Source organism: Pan troglodytes, chromosome 10, assembly GCF_028858775.2.
Source record: "Pan troglodytes isolate AG18354 chromosome 10, NHGRI_mPanTro3-v2.0_pri, whole genome shotgun sequence".
In the NCBI taxonomy this organism is placed as follows: Eukaryota; Metazoa; Chordata; class Mammalia; order Primates; family Hominidae; genus Pan; species Pan troglodytes.
Window position 1 is genome coordinate 42,423,692 of NC_072408.2, and position 19,660 is coordinate 42,443,351.

Here is a 19,660-nt window from a genome sequence, read left to right on the forward strand (position 1 = left end):
ACTCCAGGCTGGGTGACAGAGCGAGACTCCGTCTCAAAAAAAGAAAAAAAAGAAAAAAGAAAGAAGCCATAATGAAAATATTAGATCCAAAATTTGTGGGATATAGACAGGACATGGGGCTCGTGCCTGTAATCCCAGCACTTTGGGAGGCCAAGGCAGGTGGATCACATGAGGCCAGGAGTTTGAGACCAGCCTGGCCAGCATAGCGAAAACCTGTCTCTACTAAATATACAAAAAATGGGGCCAGGCGGGGTGGCACATGCCTGTAAGCCTAGCACTTTGGGAGGCTGAAGCAGGTGGATCACAAGGTCAGGAGTTCAAGACCAGCCTGGCCAACATGGTGAAATTCCATCTCTACTAAAAATACAAAAAATTAGCTGGGCATGGCTGGGTGCGGTGGCTCACGCCTATAATCCCAGCGCTTTGGGAGTCCGAGGCAGATGGATCACAAGGTCAGGAGTTCGAGACCAGCCTGGCCAACATGGTGAAACCTGGCCTCTACTAAAAATACAAAAAGTAGCCAGGCGCAGTGGTGGGCACCTGTAATCCCAGCTACTCAGGAGGCTGAGGCAGGAGAATCGCTTGAACCCAGGAGGTTGCAGTGAACCGAGATCACGCCATAGCACTCCAGCCTGGGCAACAGAGCGAGACTCCGTCTCAAAAAAAAAAAAAAAGAAAGAAAGAAAGAAAATGAGCTAGGCATGGTGGCACATACCTGTAATCCCAGCTAGTGGGAAGGCTGAGGCATGAGAATTGCTTGAACCTGGGAGGGAGAGGGTGCAGTGAGCCAAGATCATGCCACTGCACTCCAGACTAAGCAACAGAGCAGGACTCTGTTTCAAAAAAAAAAAAAAACAAAGTGGGATACAAAAAAATTTAAGACAATAAATTTTATGCCAAATATGTCATATTAAACTAAAGCATTTGAAATATTTTAAACTTTTTTTCTTTTAATTTTTATTTTTAGTGCTGGGGTACATGTGCATGATGTGCAGGTTTGTTACATAGTTAAATGTGTGCCATGATGGTTTGCTGCACCAATTTTGCTGCACCAATCAACCCATCAGCTAGGTATTAAGCCCAGCATGCATTAGCTATTTTTCCTAATATTCTCACTCCCCTGACCCTACCCCCCAACAGGCCCCAGTGTGTGTTGTTCCCCTCCTTGTGTCCATGTGTTCTTACTGTGTAGCTCCCACTTGAGTGAGAACATGTTCCTGCATGAGTTTGCTGAAGTTAATGGCTTCCAGCTTCATCCATGTCCCTATAAAGGACATGATCTCATTCCTTTTTATGGCTACATAGTATTCCATGGTATATATGTACCACAGTTTTTCAGTCTATTGTTGATGGGCATTTGGATTAATTCCATGTCTTTGCTATTGTGAATAGTGCTACAGTGAACATACACATGCATGTATGTTTGTAATAGAATGATTTATATTCCTTTGGGTATACACCCAGTAATGAGATTGCTGGGTCAAATGGTATTTCTGGTTCTAGATCTTTGAGGAATCGCCACATCGTCTTCCACAATGGTTGAACTAATTTACACTCCTACCAACAGTGTAAAAATGTTCCTATTTCTCCACAACCTTGCCAGCATCTGGATTTTGGTTTTGGGTTTTTTTTTTTTTTTTTGAGACTGAGTCTTGCTCTGTCGCCCAGGCTGAAGTGCAGTGGCAGGATCTCAGCTCACTGCAACCTCTGCCTCCCGGGTTCAAGCGATTCTCCTGCCTCAGCCTCCCGAGTAGCTAGAATTACAGGTGCCTGCCACCACACCTGCCATATATATATATATATATATATATTTGTATTTTTAGTAGAAACAGGGTTTCACCATGCTGGCCAGGGTGGTTTCAAACTCCTGACCTCAAGTGATTCACCCACCCTTGGCCTCCCAAAGTGCTAGGGTTACAAGCATGAGCCACCAGGCCTGGCCTGTTATTTCTTGACTTTTTAATAATCACCATTCTGACTGGCATGAGATAGTATCTTATTATGGTTTTGATTTACATTTCTCTAATGTTCAGTGATGTTGAGCTTTTTTTCATGTTTGTTGGCTGCATATCTTCTTTTGAGAAATGTCTGTTAATGTCCTTTGCCCCCCCCCTTTTTTTTTTTTTGAGACGGAGTCTCGCCCTGGCCCCATTGCCCAGGCTGGAGTGCAGTGGCACGATCTTGGCTCACTGCAAGCTCCGCCTCCCAGGTTCGCACCATTCTCCTGACTCAGCCTCCCAAGTAGCTGGGACTACAGGCACCAGCCACCGCGCCTGGCTAATTTTTTATATTTTTAGTAGAGACGGGGTTTCACCCTCTTAGCCAGGATGATCTTGATCTCCTGACCTCCTGATCCGCCCGCCTCAGCCTCCCAAAGTGCTGGGATTATAGGCGTGAGCCACTGCGCCTGGCCTTTTGCCCACCTTTTTTTTTTTTTTCGTATCTCTCTTTTTTTTTTTTTTAATTATTTTTATTGTTCATTCTTGGGTGTTTCTCGCAGAGGGGGATTTGGCAGGGTCATAGGACAATAGTGGAGGGAAGGTCAGCAGATAAACAAGTGAACAAAGGTCTCTGGTTTTCCTAGGCAGAGGATCCTGCGGCCTTCCCCAGTGTTTGTGTCCCTAGGTACTTGAGATTAGGGAGTGGTGATGACTCTTAAGGAGCATGCTGCCTTCAAGCATCTGTTTAACAAAGCACATCTTGCACCGCCCTTAATCCATTTAACCCTGAGTGGACACAGCACATGATTCAGAGAGCACCGGGTTGGGGGTAAGGTCATAGATCAACAGCATCCCAAGGCAGAAGAATTTTTCTTAGTACAGAACAAAATGGAGTCTCCTATGTCTACTTCTTTCTACACAGACACAGCAACAATCTGATTTCTGTATCTTTTCCCCACATTTCCCCCTTTTCTATTCGACAAAACCGCCATCGTCATCATGGCCCATTCTCAATGAGCTGTTGGGTACACCTCCCAGACGGGGTGGCGGCTGGGCAGAGGGGCTCCTCACTTCCCAGAAGGGGCGGCCGGGCAGAGGCGCCCCCCACCTCCCGGACAGGGCGGCTGGCCGGGCGGGGGCCGGCCCCCACCTCCCTCCTGGACGGGGAGGCTGGCCGTTGCCCACTTTTTAATGGGGTTGTTTTTTTCTCGTAAATTTGTTTGAGTTTCTTCTAGATTCTGGATATTAGACACTTTGGCAGATCACAAAAATTTTCTCCCATTCTGTAGGTTGCCTGTTTGTCCTGATGATAGTTTCTTTTGCTGTGCAGAAGCTCTTTAGTTTAATTAGATCACATTTGTCAATTTTTGCTTTTGTTGTGATTGCTTTTGGTGATCCCATCGTGAAATCCTTGCCCGTGCCTATGTCCTGAGTGGTATTGCCTAGACAGTGTTCTTTTATTCTGAAATAATTTTAGACTCACAAGAAGTTGTAAAATTTACCCAGCTTCCCCCAGTGATAGTATCTTACATAACAAGACTATCTTTTGACTGAGTGGGGTGGCTCATGCCTGTAATCCCAGCACTTTGGGAGGCTGAGACTGGTGGATTCCCTTGAGCTCAGGAGTTCGAGACCATCCTGGCCAACATGGTGAAATCTTGTCTCTACAAAAAATAGAAAAATTAGCCAGGCATGGTTGTGTGCGCCCATAATCCCAGCTACTTACGAGGCTGGGGTGGTAGGATCACTGGAGCCTGGGAGACAGAAGTTACAGTGAGTCAAGATCATGCCACTGAACTCCAGTCTCACTCACAGAATGAGACCCTGTCTCAAAACAAACAGGCCGGGCATGGTGGCTCACACCTGTAATCCCAGCACTTTGGGAGGCCGAGGCGGGCGGATCACGAGGTCAGGAGATCGAGACCATCCTGGCTAACAGGGTGAAACTCTGTCTCTACTAAAAATACAAAAAATTAGAGGGGCATGGTGGCTGATGCCTGTAGTCCTAGCTACTTAGGAGGCTGAGGCAGGAGAATGGCATGAACTTGGGAGGCGGAGCTTGTAGTGAGCCAAGATCGTGCCACTGCACTCCAGCCGGGGTGACAGAGGGACACTCCATCTCAAAAAAACAAAACAAAAACAAACAAATACTACATTTTGATATATTTTTATATTAGGTTTGTGCAAAATACTTGAAATAATTTGGAAGGTTTTCTAAACTCTAGGAAACTTAGATATACACATTGTTTCTTTCTTGGAAGATTATCAAGTTTCAAAAAAGTATTGGCCGGGTGCGGTGGCTCACACCTGTAATCCCAGGACTTTGGGAGGTCACCAGGCGGGTGGATCACGAGGTCGGGATTTTGAGACTATCCCAATCAATGTGGTGAAACTCCATCTGTACAAAAATTAGCCGGGCATGGTGGCATGCGCTGTAATCCCAGCTACTTGGGAGACTGAGGCAGGAGACTCCCTTGAACTAGGGAGGCAGAGGTTGTAGTGAGCCGAGATCGCACCACTGCACTCCAGTTTGGGGGCAACAGAACAAGACTCCGTCTCAAAAAAAAAAAAAAAAAAAAAAAAAAAGTTTGCCTACTCCAGACATTTCTTTTTCTTTTCTTTTCTTTCTTTTTTTTTTTTTTTTTGAGATGGAGTTTCGCTCTTGTTGCCCAGGCTGGAATGCAATGGCGCGATCTCGGCTCACCACAACCCCAGTCTCCCAGGTTCAAGCGATTCTCCTGTCTCAGCCTCCCAAGTAGCTAGGATTACAGGCATGTGCCACCACGCCTGGCTAATTCTGTATTTTTAGTGGATATGGGGTTTCGCCATGTTAGTCAGGCTGGTCTCAAACTCCCGACTTCAGGTGATCTGCCTGCCTCTGCCTCCCAAAGTGCTGGGATTACAGGCGTGAGCCACTGCACCGGGCCCAGTTTCTAAAAAGTGTATTTACATGCCTAATACTTCTCCACAAGCATGCAATCACTACTCATGGGAATATCACATTAGGCAAACACTGGATTTGGTAAACTCATCTTCACAATTGGGACTTTCATATTTTATCATTTTATCACAGAATCATGGAACTATAGGGTTGGAAATGACTTAGAGAAACATTCATTCAATTTCCTGAGAAAAATAAACTTTTCTAAGAGTTCACAGTTAGGAGAGACAAGATTATAACCTATATTTTTTGGCTTTAAGCGATCTCCTTTTTTTTTTTTTTTTTTTTTTTTGAGACAGTCTCGCTCTGTCGCCCAGGCTGTGGCGCAATCTCGGGTCACTGCAAGCTCCGCTTCCCGGGTTCATGCATTCTCCTGCCTCAGCCTCCCAAGCAGCTGGGACTACAGGTGCCGGCCACCACAGCCAGCTAATTTTTTGTATTTTTAGTAGAGATGGGGTTTCACCATGTTAGGCAGGATGGTTTCGATCTCCTGATCTCGTGATCAGCCCACCTCAGCCTCCCAAAGTGCTGGGATTACATGGGTGAGCCACAGTGCCCAGCCTAATTTTTGTATTTTTAATAGAGATGGGGTTTCACCATGTTGGCCAGGCTGGTTGCAAACTCCTGACCTCAGGTGATCCACCTGCCTCGGCCTCCCAAAATGCTGGGATTACAGGTGTGAGCCACCACACCCAGCCCATAGATTTACTTTTGATTGAACATAGCCTTATGCTCATCAGCATGTTTGTACACTCTTTTCTTTTTTTTTTACTTTCTTTCTTTTTTTTTTTTTTTTTTTGAGACAGTCTGGCTCCGTTGCCCAGGCTGGAGTGCAGTGGCGCCATCTCAGCTCACTGCATCCTCCACCTCCCGGGTTTAAGCAATTCTCCTGCCTCAGTCTCCTGAGTAGCTGGGATTACAGGTGCGCACCACCACGCCCAGCTGATTTTTGTATTTTTAATAGAGACAGGGTTTCACCATGTTGGTCAGGCTGGTCTCGAACTCTTGACCCGCCCCCTTCGGCCTCCCAAAGTGCGGGGATTACAGGCGCGTGCCACTGGGCTCAGGTGTTTTTTTTTTTTTTTGAGACGGAGTCCAGGCTAGAGTGCAGTGGTGCGATCTCGGCTCCCTACAACCTCCACCTCCCAGGTTCGAGCCATTCTCCTGCCTCAGCCTCCTGAGTAGCTGGGACTACAGGCACGTGCCACCACACTTGGCAAATTTTTGTATTTTTAGTAGAGATGGGGTTTCACCATGTTGGCCAGGCTGGTCTAGAACTCCTGACCTCAGGTGATCCGCACTCCTCAGCCTCCCAAAGTGTTGGGATTACAGGCGTGAGCCATCGCGCCCAGCCAAACATTTTTAAGGGCTGAAAGTCTTTGCTTTGTTATTTAAAAGCTGTGTGACCTTAGACGTGTTTCTAAATTTCTCTGAGCCCTCTTCCTCTGTAAATGGTACTCACATGATTGTCATGAAAAACCCAAGAACACTGTTGAGCAGAGGCAAGACATAATGAAAGTTAGGAGATTATCCAGGCCGGGTGCAATGGCTCACACCTGTAATCCCAGCACGTTGGGAGGCCAAAGTGGATGGATCACTTGAGGTCAGGAGTTTGAGACCAGCCTAGCCCACACGGTGAAACCTGTCTCTATGAAAAATACAAAAATTAGCCGGGCATGGTGGCACATGCCTGTAGTCCCAGCTACTTGGGAGGCTGAGGCAGGAGAATCGCTTGAATCTGGGAGATGGAGGCTGCAGTGAGCCAAGATCGGACCACTGCACTCCAGCCTGGGCAATACTCCATCTGAAAAAAAATTTTTTTTAAAAATAAAGAATATCCAAAGAGTACTGTTTAGCCTAGATCAGGGGAAACATAACCTACCAAGAGGTAACTGTAGTAGTTGGGCCCTGCCAGGCCTAGGAAGAAGGAAAGAGGGATGGTGCCCAGAAGCAGGCCCTGCCCATCAAAGTATGATGTAGGTTGATTAAGAAAGAAAAAGAGCTGGGCACGGTGGCTCATGCCTGTAATCACAGCACTTTGGGAGGCCGAGGAGGGTGGATCACCTGAGGTCAGGAGTTCGAGACCATCCTGGCTAATATGGTGAAACCCCGTCTCTACTAAAAATACAAAAAATTAGCTGGGCGTGGTGGTGGGCGCCTGTAATCCCAGCTACTCCAGAGGCTGAGGCAGGAGAATGGCATGAACCCAGGAGGTGGAGCTTGCAGTGAGCCAAGATTGCGCCACTGCACTCCAGCCTGAGCAACAGAGTGAGACTCCGTCTCAAAAAAAAAAAAAAAAAGAAAGAAAGAAAAGAAGGCCAGGTGCAGTGGCTTATGCCTGTAATCCCAGCACTTTGGGAGGCCAAGACGGGTGGATCTCGAGGTCAGGAGTTTGAGACCAGTCTGGCCAACATAGTGAAACCCCGTCTCTACTACAAAATACAAAAAATTAGCTGGGCGTGGTGGCGGGCGCCTGTAGTCCCAGCTACTTGGGAGGCTGAGGCAGGAGAATCAGTTGAACCCGGGAGGCAGAGGTTGCAGTGAGCTGAGATCCTGCCATTGTACTCCAGCGTGGGCAACAGAGTGAGACTCCGTCTCAAAAAAATAAAAGAAAAGAAAAAGGAGAAGTAGCCCCTGCCTAGGCTGCCTCAGTGGGACTTGAGAACTGACTGGATGTGGATGAGAGCTGGGTCACAGAAAGGGACAAGAACATGCTCCTGGGAAACTCCTGCTCAGTTAAGACACAGCTCAAGCATCCTGTGCTCTGTGAAGCATTCCTGCTCAAGTCTCTCCTGTTACCCCCAGGACAGTGTACAGGAACCCAACAATGTGATGTGCAGGTCTTTAAGCACTGTTAGGGCAGTGATTTTGTTGTCTTTACCCTTCTTTCCCCAGTGCCCACCATGAGATCCCACCTTTAAAAATAAATGTTGAGGCTGGGTGTGGTGTCTCATACTTGTAATCCCAGCACTTTGGGAGTCCTAGGCAGGTGGATCGCTTGAGCCCAGGAGTTCAAGACCAGCCTGGGCAACATGGAAAAACCTTGTCTCTATGAAAAAATACAAAAATTAGCCAGGTGTGGTGGCACACATCTGTAGTCCCAGCTACTTGGGAGGCTGAGCTGGGAGGATCGCTTGAGCCCAGGAGGTCAAGGATGCTGTGAGCTATGATCACAGCCTGAGTAACAGAACAAGAGCTTATCTCAAAAATAAAAATAAAAATAATCAACAATTTACTTTGGGAGGCCGAGGCGGACTGATCACAAGGTCAGGAGATCAAGACCATCCTGGCTAACATGGTGAAACCCCGTCTCTACTAAAAATACAAAAAAATTAGCTGGGCGTGGTGGCGGGCGCCTGTAGTCCCAGCTACTTGGGAGGCTGAGGCACGAGAATGGCATGAACCCAGGAGGCGGAGCTTGCAGTGAGCCAAGATCGTGCCACTGCACTCTAGCCTGGGCGACAGAGCAAGACCCCCGTCTCAAAATAAATAAATAAATAAAATTTAAAAAATAATAAACAATTTAAAATGCTGGGTGCAGTGGTTCATGCCTGTAATCCCAGAACTTTGGGACACTGAGGAAGGAGGACTGCTTGAGCTCAGGAGTTCGAGACCAGCCTGGGCAACATACCAAGACTTCACCTGTACAAAAAATAAAAAATCAGGCAGGGCGCGGTGGCTCATGCCTGTAATCCCAGCACTTTGGGAGGCCGAGGTGGGCAGATCACGAGGTCAGGAGATGGAGACCATCGGGGCTAACAGGGTGAAACCCCGTCTCTACTAAAAATACAAAAAATTAGCCGGGTGTGGTGGTGGGCGCCTGTAGTCCCAGCTGCTCGGGAGGCTGAGGCAGGAGAATGGCGTGAACCCAGGAGGCGGAGCTTGCACCGAGCCGAGACTGTGCCACTGCACTCCAGCCTGGGTGACAGAGTGAGACTCTGTCTCAAAAAAAAAAAAAATAGCTGGGTATCGTGGTCCATGCCTGTGGTCCCTCCTACTCAGGAGGCTGAGGCAGGAGGATCACAAGAGCCCAGGGAGGACAAGGCTGCAGTGAGCCGTGATCGTGTCATTGCACTCCAGACTGGACAGAGACTCTGTCTCCAAAAAAAGAAACCAGATAAATAAATAAAAATAAATGTTAGTGGAAAAGAAGAGAGACAAGAGGGTCCCTGGATTACAGGAATAGAGGAAGGACCAAGGATATGCATCAGGAAAGCTGACTTTATTCTGTTTCCTGTGCACACCTACCCCAAGTCACTGGTCAGAACTGATGTGGACTGGATGCCTGCAGAAGAATCCAAGGATTCGGCAGGTGGGAAATGCAGTGATGAGGCAGACAAGACAGCTATACAATCGCCATATTTATGTTGGCACGTACATTGATGACACATAAACTGCATATTTACACAGAAGAAAGGGTACAGGCAGGCTGAGGATTCCTGGAACAAGGGCCTTGCTGAACGCTGAAGTGGCAGGCACTCCGCTGAGGCCTACAGGGGAGGATGGTAGGGGCAGGAATTGAAGTACAGTCTTCTGGGCAGAGAGGTGGGCAGCCACGTGGACAGCTCTCTGGAAAGGGGTGGCTCTCTTGAGGATGGGCCAAGGCAGCCAGGCGCTGCTGTACACACTCAGCTGTCAGCCGTGCTTCTGGGTCTGCATCCCAACAGTCTTCTAGGAGCTCCCTCAGCCCATCAGGGTCCTGGGGGGAATGACAGGGAGGAAGGGTTGACCCTAGGATCTTGAGTGGGCCCCAGGGTTAAAAGCCATCTTCAGTGTCCATCACTCTCTTGCTTTCAACATCCACTTCTGATCTTTCCTGGAGCCTCCCTCCTCTCCCTCTTGCTGAATTCCAGCCCTCTGAGTCTTGCTCCCTATGAAACAGGCTCTCTGGGGGCCTTCTGTATAGCCCACTGTTTCCTCTGAGGAGCTAATGTAGGTTGACAGCTTAATATGCTAATGGGAAATTACTCTGTTTCCTCTCAGAGAGCCAGAGTCTTCTGCAAGTAATGCCCAGTTTCTGTTAGCTAACCTAAGACTTGTGCCGTGGAAATTTCAGATCAGGTAGCAGAAGGGACATTCTGTTAAAAAAGTATTTGTGCAAAGCCCTGAACTTTCACTGTGACGCCACTGCTTTCACCTTTTATACCTAGAACTGCCTTTTATTGGGTCACAGCAGAAACATCATCAATGTATGACAGAATGGGGACTTATTGAATTGATTTTTGGGCTTTACTGTATTAGGAGAGCAGATGGGGCAGAGCTCAGGGTAAGAGCAAAGCCAAGGAGGGCTTCCTGGAGAAGGGGACTGAGGAACAGGGCTAACTGATGGCAGAGAGGAGAGACAGGCTGGGCAAGGCTGAGCAGGAGGAAGGTGTGTGTCTCAGGTAGATGGAATCGACTGTGTGAGACTTAGAGTGGAAGAGGATGAACTGAGGGGGAGAGAAGGCTTGCCCAGTTCCAGCTGAGCATGAACCAAGGAGTGATGGGAGGTAAGTGGAGATAGGAGTAGACAGACACCCTGGCAGAGACGTCCTCGAAGCCCATGCCCAGCCCCCACTCTCCAGGTTCCCAGACCAACAGCCTAGGCCTCTTACTGTGGCAAAGCAGCGCCAGGTGGATGGGATGTAGGGACGCCTCCTCTCCTGCACTGCCAAGGCCCATAGCTCATCAGAGGTAGGGGTATTGCCCAGTTCTGCCTCATAGGCCAGTTGGAAGGGTGGTGGACTGCTGTCTGGAGGAAGGTAGAGGGGCTGGGTATCAGTTAGTCCTAGGGGTGCCTACCATGTAGAAAGGGCAAGACAGGGAAGAGCAGAGCTTTCTCAGGCCAGGTCAGGTTGGGGTGAACCTAGAATGGGCGGGGGGGGGAGCCCAGGAGAGGGGACTGTACCACCCATCCTTACCAGGCCTCAAATCTGGGCAGCGACTCAGTATCTCCCACAGGAGCAAAGCCAAAGAGTAAATATCAGCTCGTCGGAGGGCCATGCCCCAATCCTGTAGGTCCAGAGTCTTGTCCAAGAGCTCTGGTGCCATGTACCTCTGGGTGCCAGCCTGGAGAGCAAGGCACGAAGGGCCAAGAATCATCTCTGTGGCAATCCTCATTGCAGCAATGGTCCATGCAATATCCCCCCAACTACAGACTCAGCAATGTCCCAAATGCTATAGGTATTGCTACAACTGTTGACACACAATGGCTGCATTGCCATCAGCAGCACCAACATCATCCTGGGCCTCACCAGTTATCCAGAGAACTCACTTCCATGATGGCAGCTGGGCCTTGTGGTTGAGTAGGGGTCCAGGCAGGGGGCTGAGTGAGGCCAGGGAGCACCAAGGCAAGGCCCAGGTCTCCAATGGCACACGATCCATCTTCCCGAATGAGCACATTCTGGCTGCTCAGATCTCGGTGGGCAATACCTGGTTTATATTGGCCTGTGGAGGAATCCAAGGTTGAAGGAACATGGATTTTCTTCCTCCCTCTTTTTTTTTTTTTTTGAGTCGGCGTCTCGCTCTGTCGCCTAGGCTGGAGCGCAGTGTCGCGATCTCGGCTCACTGCAACCTCCGCCTCCCGGGTTCAAGCGATTCTCCTGCCTCAGCCTCCCGAGTAGCTGGGACTACAGGCACATGCCACCACGCCCGGCTAATATTTTGTATTTTTAATAGAGACAGGGTTTCACCGTGTTAGCCAGGATGGCCTCGATCTCCTGACCTTGTGATCCGCCCACCTCGGCCTCCCAAAGTGCTGGGATTATAGGCGTGAGCCACTGTGCCCGGCTCTTCCTCCCTCTTTTGACCCAATCTTTCCCCTCCAAACTAAGGCAGAATCACAAACGTAGCACTGTGGCTCCCTTGACTTCCTATGCCCAGCTCACCCACCATTCTGCCAGCGCTCCTCATGGAGAAATGCCAGGCCCTGGGCCAGGGACAGTGCCATCCGCAGGGAACTTCCCCAGTCACTGGTGTACTGGGTCAAGTAGTGGCACAGGGAGCCCTGGGGAAACGCAGAGAGAAAAGGATGGTACACAAAGCTGGAGACGGCTGATCCATCCCAGGGAGCAGAGATCAATTGACAGTCTTCTCCCTGCATCTCCCCAGCAGACAGACACACTGACGGATGCTGGCCAAGACAATAGGTAGAGGAGTAAGACTGTGCATCAATTGACATGAAAAATAGTAACTCTAGATCAAGGGTACTGGGCACTTACTGTGGTCCAGACCCAGTGGATGTGGCCTCCTGTAATCCTTGTGAAAACCCTAGAAGGTAGGTGCTCCTGTCACACCCCCGTTTAACAGATGAAGAGCTTTTCCTTACAGAACTAAGGAAACTCTCTTGAAGTCAGTCGGTGAGGCAGGAGTGGAGCTTGAATCCAAGCAGTCTGACTCAGGATCACTTACTAATAACCACCACCTTATACTGACTCAGAAGACATGGGGCAAAGACAGTAACAGAGGAGGCAGGGCAAGCTAGTCAGGGGCATCCTTCATGAGTCACCTTGTCTGAGGTGTCAGGCATGTGTACACATAGACGGGCAGAGCCAGTAGATAACAGAGTAGCAGGTGGAGGGCAAGTGGGAATTGGAGGGAAGGGAGCAATAGAACCCCTCATTCAACAAGTGTCATCGAACACCTTCGGTGGCCACGAACTGTGTTCAGGCACCAAGATGGCTCAGGGAAGGTAAGAGATAAAGAATGCAGTAAACCCCAAGATAGGAAAATTAACCGAGTGCCAAGGGGCATAAAGCAAGAATGACTAACCCTGCCTGGAGAAGTCAGAGAAATTAAACAAACAAAAAAACAGTGATTTTTGAGCTGGGCCAGGAGGTATATGGTCAAAGAAGGGACTTTCCATCATTCAAGATTTCGGAAGTGCAGAAGCTGTAGGTGCTGAAAAAGTTCAGGGAAGAGCCACTGCATTTGGGCTCTGAAACAGGTGGTGGAGGTTGAACTACTTACAATAGGGCAAAGTGAGTTGTGGGGAGCTCTTCCACGTGGACAGAGACACACACAGTCCTGATGGAGGGGTAAACAGGAGGCAATAGACACGATGATGAGGAGCCAGCTCTAGAGTCACATAGATTCTGGGCAAATGACTTTCCTTTTCTGAGCCCCATGTGGATAATCATTCCTACCTCATAATGTGTTTGTGAAGGGTAAGTTTGGAAATGTGTTTAAAGCGTGTAGCATGGCCGGGCGGGGTGGCTCACGCCTGTAATTGCAGCACTTTGGGAGGCCGAGGCAGGCAGATCACTTGAGGTCAGGAATTTGAGACCAGCCTGGCCAACAGGGTGAAATCCCGTCTCTACTAAAAATACAAAAATTAGCCAGGTGTAGTGGCGGCACGCCTTAATCCCAGCTACTCAGGTGGCTGAGGCAGAATTGCTTGAAACCAGGAGGTAGAGGCTGCAGTGAGCCGAGATTGTGCCACTGCACTCTAGCCTAGTCAACAGAATGAGACTCTGTCTAAAAAATAAAATAAAATAAAATAAAATAAAAAGCGGGTAGCGTAATGCCTAGCAGGAAGCAGATGGGAAATGGTATGAAAACTTAAAAAGTCCCAAATATTTAACAGGCCCACAGGGCCTGGTGTGGCTGGCCTCTGCCTACCTTTTCCTCTTCTTGTTGCTCATTGCTCTCCCCCTCAAGTCACATCTTATTATTCTTATAGTTCATTGGCCCTCTCTCCTAGCACTTAGCACACTTGACATTTGACACTTGTGTTTACTTGATCCATTTCTGTCTCCCCTGCTAGTCTATAAAATCTGTAAAAGAGGGACTGTGTGTTTTTTGTGGCCTCTAGCATAGTGCCTGACATATAGTTCATACTTATTTGTTGAATGAATACGAATGAGTTTGGAGGGCTGTGCCTGAAGATATTTCTTTAACAATTTTTTTTTTTTTTTTTTGGCTGGGCACGGTGTCTCACACCTGTAATCCCAGCACTTTGGGGGGCTAAGATGGGTGGATCACTTGAGGTCAGGATTTCGAAACCAGCCTGGCCAACATGGTGAAACCCCATCTCTACTAAAAATGCAAAAATTAGCCAGGCGTGGTGGCAAGCGCCTGTAATCCCAGCTACTGGGGAGGCTGAGGGAGGAGAATCGCTTGAACCTGGGATGCCGAGGTTGCAGTGAGCCAAGCTTGTGCCACTGCACTCCAGCCTGGGCAACAGAGCAAGACTCCGTCCTCCCACCAAAATAAAATAAAAATATATAAACATGTATTGTTTATGTAATAAAAAAGATAAATAAAAATTCTAATTTTGAGACAGGGTCTTACTCTGTCACCTAGGCTGGAGTGCAGTGGCACAATCTTGGCTCACTGCCAGCCTTGACCTCCCCAGGCTCAGGTGCTCCTTCCACTTCAGCCTCCCAAGTAGCTGGGACCACAGGCATGTGCCATCACACCCAGCCAATTTTTTGTTTTTTGTAGAGGTGGGGTTTCACGGTGTTGCCCAGGCTGTTCTTGAATTCCTGGGTTCAAGCAATCCTCCCACCTTGGCCTCCCAAAGTGCTGGGATTACAGGCGTCTGCCACCGTGCCCAGCCTGTTACTATTTTTTCACATGGTCTCGCTCTGTCTCCCAGGCTGGAGTGCAGTGGGATGCTCACAGCTCACTGCAGCCTCAACCTCCTAGGCTCAAGCGATCTTTCCACCTCAGCCTCCTGAGTAGCTGGGACTACAGGTGTGCACTGCCATGCTGAGCTAATTTTTGTAATTTTGCAGTGATGGGGTTTCCTCATATTGCCTAGGCTGGTCTTGAGCTCCTGGGCTTAAGCGATCCACCCACCTTGGCCTCCCAAAGTCCTGGGATTACAGGTGTGGGCCACCTCGCCTGGCCATTTTTAATGTCTTAGAAAAGAGAAAATCGAAAGCAGAAGCAATCAACAGGGCCCAGCTGCCATGTAGCCCCCACCTCTATACATACACACAGGCACACACACACACATATACACTCCTTGGTGCTCACCTTGGGATGCAGTTCTAGTACCAGCAGGGGCCCAGAGAGCAGGCGGCCAGGGCCCCCCCGGCTGGCAGTGATAAATCGGACAATGTGGTCGTGCTGTAGGCCTGGAATTTCGTACAATGCTCTCTCAGCTTGGAACTGAGCCACAGACCTCGGTGGGAAGGCCTTGATGGCAACCAGTTTTCCTTGCAGCTGCCCGGCCCAAACCACTGCATGACCTCCTTCCCGGATTACCTGGTAGGGACACTGTGCTGAGTGTGGGCCTCTGAGCTATAACAGGGCCAGGATTCCTCCCCAGCACAACCTCCAGGAGTGCCCAGAGGAGCCCTTCTCTCCCTCCCTGGGGCACCTGGGAGAAACACAGCTCAGGCAGCTCCTGCAGCTCCACACTCCAGTCCCTGCCTGAGTCTGGCCTTGGCTCTGGCACTGGCTCACCTCGCACTCTGTAGTTCTTTCGCTGTAGCAGGGCTGGAACAGACAAGAGCCTTAGGGTCAGGGTGCAAATGCATAGGGACAGGAAAAGGGACTTTGTGGAAAGGGAGCTTTGTGAGAGGTCATGGGAGTCTGGGAATCAGGCTATAGAGATCCCAAGACCATGGGGTCAGGGGTGCCTGGAGAGGGGTCAGAGCTTTTGGGGCAATGTCTTGGGGTCACAAGGGAGGGATGGGGTGGATTAGTACCCAAGATGATGCTGCCCAGCAGCAGCAGGAGGAGGAGGAACAGCCCCAGCAGCACCAGTGCCATCCAGATGGACTCACCTGGACATCAAGGCAAGAATGCAGGCTGGAGAGCACTGACCCAAACCTGCTCTCTGCTCTTCCCCTCCTGAGAGCTTGCGTCTCAACCCACCCCCACCCTGGTCACAAGACCCCTTATCTCCCAGTCACCAGGGCAACCAACTTCCCAAGGCCAGGAGGAGGAAAGTGTGGGGCGGGAGTAGGGTGAGAACTGGCCCTGGTTCCACCTCTCATCCTAACCTGGGCCCCAGCCCCCATCAGGCTTCAGTACCCTTGGGTGGCTACCTGGGGCAGCCTGGGGACCCTGGGAGCCAGGAGTCCCAGGGCTCCCTGGAGGAGGCAGATGGCTGTAATTGGCATTGCAGAAGTCAGTGCCACAGGAGCAGGTGAAGAGAGTGGAGCCAGGGCTGGGGTGGGCTCGGGGACTTGGGTCACAGTGGAGGGACTCACAGCCTGGCTCATCACTGTCTCGGCATCCTGATGGGATGGGATTAGGGGAAGAGGAGAGAAAGGGGGGGCAAGGAAGAAAGCACAATGGGGTGTGGAAACAGAGGGTAAATCCCTTCTCTATCAGAGGCGTCCCTTCCATCTCTCATGGGCTTTTCTTTCCCACCAGATGTTCTATTTCTCCCCTTCCCCCTTGGTTGCCACCCACACCCCAGGATGTCTCTGTCTCCCACCCTAGCTATCACCTGCCATATACTTTGCCATTCACCTTGCATTTCCACCTGTGCCCGGTCTTGGGTCAGGTTCCAGATCCCAAAGCAGCAGCGGCTGTAGAGGCAGCGGATAGCTCTGGGGAGCTCTGTGCCTGTATCTAGCAGCTCTCCCAGTGTCTTTGTGCTTCCCCGCACTCCAGGGGCCTCAAAGAACACACAGGTTCGCCTGTTTGGGGGTGCTGAGGCCCAGGGTGGGGAAAGGAAAAGATTCAAGGTGGGAGTGAATGCAGAGGCAAAAAACTGGCCAAAAGAATAGACAAAACATGTTTCACATCCCAGCATCAGTATGGTAAAGCCACAGGAGGAAGCAGGGTCAGCAGAGGCCTGGAACCTGAGCCCTGCCATGGGGACACATGGCTCTATCCTTCACCCTTACTCACCCAGCCCACTCACCACTCTTCCAAAGGGGTGGCTCTTGCTTCAAGCACCCCTTTCCCTCGCTGGATGGATGGAGAGACCCTTCCCCTCCCTGTAGACACTTACCTTCCACAGCTGTGGGAAGTAATGCCCAAAGCCCCAAAGACCCTAGCATCTTGCTGGAGGATGGCAGCAGCAGCAGGAGGAGAGCATAAGCCAGCACAGCTGCCCCTGGCCAAATCTTTCTTCAGATACAGGGCATCCTGGGGCTTCTGATCCCTCAGTCCCCAACTCCGCCCCCCTCATCCTATCCCAGCCTCTGTGGGGGAGAAGGCTGCTGTGGGGGAGAGGGTGGGTGTGGGGAAAGCAGGGAAAGAAAGGGAGGAGCAGAGAACCAATCTCATATCCTCTTCTCTTCTGCAACCTCCTCTTTGCTCTGCATAGTGAGAGGAGGGGAACTTGGAGGCCCAGCTGAGAACCCAGTGATGCCTAATTTCAAATCTTTGCCCTTCCCTGACCTTGGAAGAAGATGCTGGACTCTGTTGACTCTTCTCAGGAGGAAACCAATGTGAGGTCAAATGCTTAGAGCCATTCAGCTCTGCCCAAGATCCTTTCTAGCCTAAGATTTCTTTATATTCAGGGTTCATATCTGCAACTGCTTGGGCAGAGGAAGTCCTCACAGCCCATATTAGAGGTTACCTTGTTTTCCAACTTAAGAATCAGAAAGTATACAAAACTTACCTGAATTTTTAAAAAACACATTGAAAACAGTAACAATGGTAAATTTTGCTATGTGGATTTTTTTTTTTTTTTTTTTTGAGACGGAGTCTCGCTCTTCTCCCCCAGGCTGGAGTGCAGTGGCACAATCGCAGCTCACTGCAACCTCCGCCTCCTGGGTTCAAGCGATTCTCCTGCCTCAGCCTCCTGAGTAGCTGGGATTACAGGCGCCTGCCACCACACCCGGCTAATTTTTGTATTTTTAGTAGAGACGGGGTTTCACCATGTCAGCCAGGCTAGTCTCGAACTCCTTACCTCAGGTGATTTGCCTGCCTCGGCCTCCCAAAGTGCTGGGATTATAGGCGTGAGCCACCATGCCTAGCCGTGGATTTTACTTAAAAAAAAAACAAAAACACATTGGTTCACAGGCTGAACAAATACCCATTATTAAGGAGGCAACAAATTTCTTATCAAGCACCTACTATGTGCTGGGGCACAGCTAGGGCTATGCATTTTACAATCATCTCATCTAATTCTCCCCTGAAATATTTATTATTATTATTTTATTTATTTATTTTTTGAGACCGAGTGTCGCTCTGTCACCAGGCTAGAGTGCAGTGGTGCCATCTTGGCTCACTGCAACCTCTGACTCCCTGGTTCAAGCGATTCTCCTGCCTCAGCCTCCCGAGTAGCTGGGATTACAGACACGCACCACCATGTCCAGCTAATTCTTGTATTTTTAGTAGAGACAGGGTTTCACCATGTTGGCCAGGATAGTCTCGATCCGTGACCTCGTGATCTGCCCGCCTTGGCCTCCCAAAGTGCTGGGATTACAAGTGTGAGCCACTGTGCCTGGCCTATTATTTTTATTATTTCCATTTTATAGGTAAGAAAACTGAACTTGCGTAAGTCGCCCAAAGTCATTCAGCTAGGAAATAGCAGAGCTGGAATTTGAACTTAGGCAGGTCTGACTCCAAAGTCCAGGTTCTAGTCTTATTTTTATTATTATTTTTGTACTTTTAGTAGAGACGGAGTTTCACCATGTTGGCCAGGATGGGGTCGATCTTTTTTTTTTTTTTTTTTTTGAGACGGAGTCTTGCTCTGTCGCCCAGGCTGGAGTGCAGTGGCGCGATCTCGGCTCACTGCAAGCTCTGCCTCCCGGGTTAACGCCATTCTCCTGCCTCAGCCTCCTGAGCAGCTGGGACTACAGGCGGCCGCCACCACGCCCGGCTAATTTTTTGTATTTTTAGTAGAGACGGGTTTTCACCGTGTTAGCCAGGATGGTCTTGATCTCCTGACCTCGTGATCCGCCCGCCTCGGCCTTCCAAAGTGCTGAGATTACAGGCGTGAGCCACCGCACCCGGCCGAAGTGTCGATCTCTTAACCTCGTGATCCCTCCGCCTCGGCCGCCCAAAGTGCTGGGATTGCAGGCGTGAGCCACCGCACCCGGCCGGCTCTATTCTTTGTATTACACCATACTGCCTGAAAGATGTACAAAATTCAACAATGAAAAAAAAAATTACCACTTAATACTATACTTGGACATTTGAATTTAAATTGTTGAGAAAATATGCATCATTACCTGCCAACAGGCCACTAACTAAAAAGGGAGGGTACAGTTCATACTATCACCACCAGAGGTCAGCAGAGGAGAAATTCCCTGCTGCGGTGAGAGGGCAGAAAGTACCTCCTCTGATGACTAATACTTATAGTATACCTCCTACATTTACCAAGCTTCAGGGACTATAAAATGTGAAGGGCGGGCACAGGATGTGGAGTTTCAGCATGGAGGTGGGAGGAGAGGGCTATGGCTTGTTCTGCAGTAGAGACAGAGGAGTCCAACTCCACCAGACTCTTTCCCAGAGTAAGAAACAACAGAAATAGGTAATCACTTCCACACCTGTGAGCCACTGGCTCCTTGAGAATTAAGAGTCAGAGGGGACTTGTTCTCTGTTTCCCTAGCTTTCTGTCCCCCTAGTGGCTGCCTGGAAACCCTTTCTTGGAATGATCTGGCTTAGACCAGGGAGGACAGTCTGAGTACCGAAATTTTTTTTTTTTTTTTTTTTTTTTTTTTTTTTTGAGACGGAGTCTCGCTCTGTCACCCAGGCTGGAGTGCAGTGGTGCGATCTCGGCTCACTGCAACCTCTGCCTACCGGGTTCAAGCGATTCTCCGGCCTCAGCTTCCTGAGTAGCTGGGACTACAGGCGCATACCACCACGCCCGGCTAATTTTTGTATTTTTAGTAGAGACGGGGTTTCGCCATGTTGGCCAGGCTGGTCTCAAACTCCTGAC

General features: G+C 49.6%; 1 protein-coding gene across 2 annotated transcripts; it reads right to left on the reverse strand.

Annotated features, from left to right (window-relative positions):
- Positions 1 to 9,229: 9,229 nt before the first annotated feature.
- On the reverse strand, positions 9,230 to 17,435 carry AMHR2 (anti-Mullerian hormone receptor type 2). 2 transcript variants are annotated; one of them, XM_054663293.2, is made up of 11 exons: positions 16,778 to 17,435; positions 16,291 to 16,473; positions 15,861 to 16,052; positions 15,519 to 15,596; positions 15,188 to 15,306; positions 14,842 to 15,072; positions 11,752 to 11,866; positions 11,135 to 11,307; positions 10,782 to 10,929; positions 10,476 to 10,612; positions 9,230 to 9,580 (listed from the first exon to the last, which is right to left on the reverse strand). In XM_054663293.2, exons 1-11 carry the CDS (start codon positions 16,824 to 16,826, stop codon positions 9,284 to 9,286), a joined length of 1,722 nt encoding a protein of 573 aa, XP_054519268.1. In that variant the 5' UTR covers positions 16,827 to 17,435; the 3' UTR covers positions 9,230 to 9,283. The 2 variants fall into 2 exon arrangements, with proteins under 2 accessions (XP_054519268.1, XP_054519269.1); XM_054663294.2 differs by lacking the exons at positions 10,476 to 10,612; positions 10,782 to 10,929.
- Between the last annotated feature and the right edge of the window lie 2,225 nt (positions 17,436 to 19,660).

Excerpts from the sequence above, each read along its gene's own strand:
- AMHR2 (XM_054663293.2), bottom strand. The coding sequence starts at position 16,826 with ATGCTAGGGTCTTTGGGGCTTTGGGCATTACTTCCCACAGCTGTGGAA. Across the intron at positions 15,307-15,518 it reads GCTGGGCAGCATCATCTTGG|CCCTGCTACAGCGAAAGAAC; the intron begins GTACTAATCCAC and ends TGTCTGTTCCAG. Across the intron at positions 10,613-10,781 it reads CTGCCCAGATTTGAGGCCTG|ACAGCAGTCCACCACCCTTC; the intron begins GTAAGGATGGGT and ends ACCTTCCTCCAG.